At 49.4% G+C, this 5,013-nt stretch overlaps 1 protein-coding gene across 4 annotated transcripts in view; it reads left to right on the top strand.

The window, feature by feature from the left end:
* The window catches only part of WDR90 (WD repeat domain 90), a 100,356-nt gene extending 98,164 nt beyond the window's left edge, over nucleotides 1-2,192 (top strand). For 3 of the 4 annotated variants that reach the window (XM_048866177.2, XM_075132817.1, XM_048866173.2), the window contains one exon: nucleotides 1,149-2,192. In XM_048866177.2, coding sequence (XP_048722134.2) covers nucleotides 1,149-1,306 — 158 coding nt within the window. In that variant the 3' untranslated portion in view covers nucleotides 1,307-2,192. The remainder of the gene's footprint in view (nucleotides 1-1,148) is intronic. The other variant, XM_075132816.1, reaches the window with a different exon arrangement.
* Nucleotides 2,193-5,013: the final 2,821 nt, after the last annotated feature.

Below are 5,013 nucleotides of genomic sequence, written 5' to 3' on the forward strand. Positions count from 1 at the left end.
AAGGAACTGGGTGGCTTGTGGGAGAGAAAAACTGTGTCCTGTCAGTTCCTCTCAGACAGGAGCACATAGCACAAAAACTGCAGTTGAGGTGTGACAGGGCAAGGCCAGATGGCTATAGAAAAGTAGTGGGAGATAGATATATTAGCTCCAGGCTAAACAAATCCCTGGTACCAGGATAAGTTAAATGGAAGCTGCTCCAGGTCAATTAAGACACCTGGGGCCAATTAAGAACTTTCCAGAAGGCAGGGAGAATGCTAGGTTGATTGGGATACCTGAAGCCAATCAGGGGCTGGCTGAAACTAGTTAAATGCCTCCCAGTCAGTTAGGTGGGTGTGCATGTCAGGAGCTGTGGGAGGAAGTTGCGCTGTTGGAGAGGCTGAGTAGTACACACCATATCACGCACAAGGAAGGAGGCCCTGAGGTAAGTGAAGTGGAGCTTGAGGAAGTGAGGGCTGCTGTGGGGGAAGTAGCCCAGGGAATTCTACATGTCATGTTTCTAAAAGGTCAGCTACCATAGCTGATACTATTAGGGTCCCTGGGCTGGAGCCGGGAGTAGAGGGTGGGCCTGGGCTCCCCCCCCACCTTTGCCCCCTGATTAATCACTGAGACTGGGAGACAACAGAGACTGTGCAAGGAAGGATAACTTCTCCTCACCTCCCTTGCTGGCTTATGATGAAAATGGCTCAGTAGACTGTGACCTTTGTCTCTAGAGAAAGAAGGGTTACGTGGAGGGTCACAGTGAGCCTCTGAGGCTAGCGAAATCTGCCAGGAAACGCGGGACCCACGGAGGCAAGGACAGATCTTTGTCACAGAGTTGGCTCTAGTTGCCAGCGAGGATGCCAGTCTCTAATGAATAAACATGGAGACTGAATTATCCTTACAGGTGGCCCCTCTCATCTTAGACGAGACGTGACCAGAAGCAGGGGATTGTTGTAAGAGAGGTTGTCCCTGTTCTGTGGATAGAGATATTTGATCTCCATTGCTGTTATGCCCTTCACAAAACGGAATGTACTTTACTTCTAAAACTGGAGAGGGCTGCAAGGGGACTCTGATATACCAAGTAGCATCCCAGAAGTGCTGGCCTTTCTATGTGGCAAAAGGAGTGGGTCGGTTTCTGAGTCTGGTATGTGGCTGTATTTGCTCCACAGAGCGTGTACTGAGGCTGATTGACTGCACGACAAGAACAGAACAAGACTTTGTGGGGCACGATGACTCCATTCACCTCTGCAGATTCACCCCTTCGGGCAAACGCCTCTTCACGGCTTCCTACAATGAAATCCTGGTGTGGGAGATAACGAGCACATGAACTGAGCTAGCTTGGCTCCTATCAGAGTTGAGAGAGGTTTTCTAAACAGCTGTTTTACTCCAGCATGAATTGAGGAGGATAATGTGAGAAGAGAAGCGTTTCTATCTGTCTCAGGCTGTTAGCAACTGAATAAATCTGATCCAGACCCTTTCAATCCTCAGTCACTGCTGGGTAGTAATCCCCTTTCAGAGTCTCTACCAGCCATTGTGTTCCAGTTCACAAGGCACAGCGCCCAAACTAACCAGAAATTGGGGTTGGACAGTATTTAATCATAAATCTAATTCTGCTTTAACAGGCAACCTGACTTACAGGATGTGAAAGGAATTTGGGGTCTTAGTGGGCAGTATCCAAATCAGAAAAGGCACCCCCACAGTTGGTACCTTCTTGGCAGTCTAAGCAGAGGCTGACAATTGAATGGGGGCAAGAAGACTGGATTCCCCTCTCCCCCACTAGAAGTGGTCCACCAGGTCAGGACTAAGGAACACTGTAGTGTCAGGGAAGGGAAGTTTTTCCTGCCACTGCCTGTGCTGTGTTCTGTGGTTAAACAGAGGACAATCTCCAGGGCTGTCAAGCCAGGGTCTTTCACTCACACTAACATCTCTTGCAAAAGAAAACACCCCACACGCTCGCGAAAGACATGGCTGTACCTTGACCTCTTTCTGTTTTCATGCTCCTTTAGGGTTTTCATTCCTAGGCTCTCCATGGGGAAGAGTCTGGCCTGCCCACCTGATGCAGACACGTGGCATTTTTATTTGTAAATTATCAGGACCCAATGGCTCCGGGTGTCATTTTGTATGTAACATAGCATCGATTTTTATTGGGAAGAGTTTTGTATTGCTTTTTATAAGCTGTATAGTTCTTAAATAAAGGTGTTGGGTTGATTTTCTGTCTGGTTGGTTCACCCTAGTTTCTTTAATTGTCAGTAGCATTTCTAGTGGGATCTGAATGTGACAATGTAGAGCTTGTTTCAAAAAGGGTGCCCGTTCAGTCTGCCTGCAGATACGTCTTTCACACCACAGCAAGGAACTGAAATAGGAAGGACCCTTTCCCAGATTCAAATCTAATGAAGTAGAGCCTCTGTCATTCTCTCTCGCTGCTCCTTTGCAGCTGCAGTCTTGGATATTAAGTCTAAATTCTGTTGCTCTGTGTATTGACAGGAGGCATAAGTGTGTTACTTACCTGAAGAAATTAGTTGAATGAGCTATAATTTTGCATTACAATGCTGCTCTGTTTCACCGGAGTTAATAGAGAGTAACTTTATTGTCTCTGGATTTACACTGGTGTAACTGAGATCAGAATCTGGCCTAAAGTCTCCTGCTTTGGTGCAAGGCGTGTTTAGCTGGCTGAGCTGTTTTTAAATCATACAAGTGGTGACTGAGGAGCGTTGAGAACACTAGACAGTAATACTCTGCTTTGGAAGTGTTCCTCTTTAGTGGTCCACTGTGCTCTTCTCTGCACTTACTCACTTGGGCCAGATTCTGCAATGCAGCTCCAGAATTGGACCTCCTGGATCGTTACTGGATCAGTGATACTGGTCTTGCAGTATCTGAGGAGATCATCTTGCTGCTACAAACCATACATGCAGGACAAAAAATAGTACCAGCTTCAAACTTCTGCAGTATAATTCTGGAAACGGGGAGTTTTAGAGAGGCAGTGGGAGCACCAGCTAGGAGGTAGAAAGTGGCATGATGAGCACATCAAGGGACTGCTTTGGCACTTAAACACATCTAAGACAAATGGTGCCTGTCTGAAACTCCAGTTATATGATGAACCTGCTTGGTTTCAGGGGCGGAGCTACTGTCCTGCTTTGGGATATCGGGGTGGAAACTAGAAGGCTGTCTTCTAACTGCACAACATGGCATGTATGTCTTGGCATCTAATCTTAATCAATCAAGCTTAATGTTTCAGGCTGCATGTTGATCAACAGCTGTGATCAAGAGCACCCCTGCCACCTACCAGATTTAAGTAAGTACATAGGTAAGTGTATTTAGTGGGTGAATGTGGAGTTCGCACCCAATACTGGATGCTGTCAGAGATGGGATGTTCGAACAGAAGAACTGCTGGTTTGTTGCAGCATGGCAAACCTTAAGTACCTGAACAAGTGGCAACCATAGCTTTGCCATAACCTGGCAACAAGAAGGGACAATCTTCTGACACCATCATGAGCTGATGGATCAGGAGTATGTGTACTGGCAAAGGAAATATGGTGTTAAAATCAAGCAGCTATTCTAAGGGGCCAAGCTGCCCTACCAGGAAAACCTGCATTATCTCTTTGAGAGAGTACCACTCTGGTCTATGTGTGTAGGTGCTGCATGTTTTAACAGCAGAAATTCTAAAGTAGTTAAACAAATTGTGGGTGTGTACTCCTTTCTGCAGTTTTCCATTAGGTTGGACTGCAAACACTACAAAACAGGCATGTGGGACAAGTAGGTAGTAATGGGGTGGTGTGTAGGGGATGGTGAAGTTCATCAGATTGTGACTGCAAAACGAGCTCAAATTTTAGCAACTGTGCAACACTGAGAGGATTGCATTGGCAACTTCCCAGGGTTCTGAGAGTTGCCCTTAATTTGCATTGGTCCCATTATGCACTGAGTGCTTGACTGCAGTATCAGGATGTTTTAGCTTGCAATGTGCCATCCCTATCTGCATGCAGGAACCTGAGATTCCTATTATCTGCACCCATGTGTTTTGGTTCAGAACAGAGCACTGTCTACTGAGAGCTGTATCTAGGGCCTACGACAGAAGCATGCTGGCCCTCTCGTCATTGTGGACCAGGTTGTGTATGAAAGAGGTGGTTGTATTGCCCAGGGTTTGAACTCAGGCTCAAGCCTAACCCTCCTTCCATCTCCACACAAATCTTGCTAACCCAGGGCTCAGACCCAAGGTCCCAGAGGGTGGAGGGTCTGGGTCTGAGTCAACCGCAGGGTTCAAGTTCAGGTCCTACTGTTTGGTAGTGTAAATGTAGCCCCAGTGGACTTGTGCTCTGGGAATCCACCCCTAGCATCCCACAGGCTGACTTTCTTTGTACTCTGGACAGCCAAGTTAGGTGGCAGTCAAATTTTCTGACAGTGCATCCTGAACAAGGGGCTAGAGTGCCCAAATTTTGAGAGGGTGCTACGAAGTCTGGGATCAGGTGGCTGGAATCGGGCCTAGGTTGGGAGCCAGGTTCAACACTTCCTAACCTGGGGTTCTGTGTAGACGCTCAAGCCAGGGTCTGCCAACTGGAGTTCTCCTACCTGGCCTTTCCTTGCAGGGCAGCCAGACCTGTTGTGCCCTAAATACACCAACCCAGGCTAGGGCTAGTTGTAATTAACCAGGGGGCTATTCCCCCCAACGGCCCCTGGGTGTTGACTCGGGTGTCACCCCCTCCCTGAGAAGCGAGGGCTGGGGCACAGGGAGCCCTGCCCCATGGTACCCTTCTCCCACCGCCCAGGCTAACGTCACTGGCAGCCGGGGTCGGGCGCTATATAAGCACAGCCAAGCCCCGATCTCGCCCCCACCCCAGGAGGGCGGGGCAGCCTCCCCAAGTCGGTCCCTCGCTGTGCGCTGGGCGGGTAGGTGCGGCCGTGCCCCGACTCGCCGTACGGCGGCGCTGCCGGCCCCAGCCCGCACCGTGGCTCGGCCAGCGACGCTCGTGCCCCACGTCCCCGGCCCGCGTGCTCTGTGCCGAGGCGGGCAGGCCGGAAGTGGGGGCGGGACTCGGGAGG

Source organism: Caretta caretta, chromosome 10 (assembly GCF_965140235.1).
Source record: "Caretta caretta isolate rCarCar2 chromosome 10, rCarCar1.hap1, whole genome shotgun sequence".
NCBI lineage: Eukaryota > Metazoa > Chordata > Testudines > Cheloniidae > Caretta > Caretta caretta.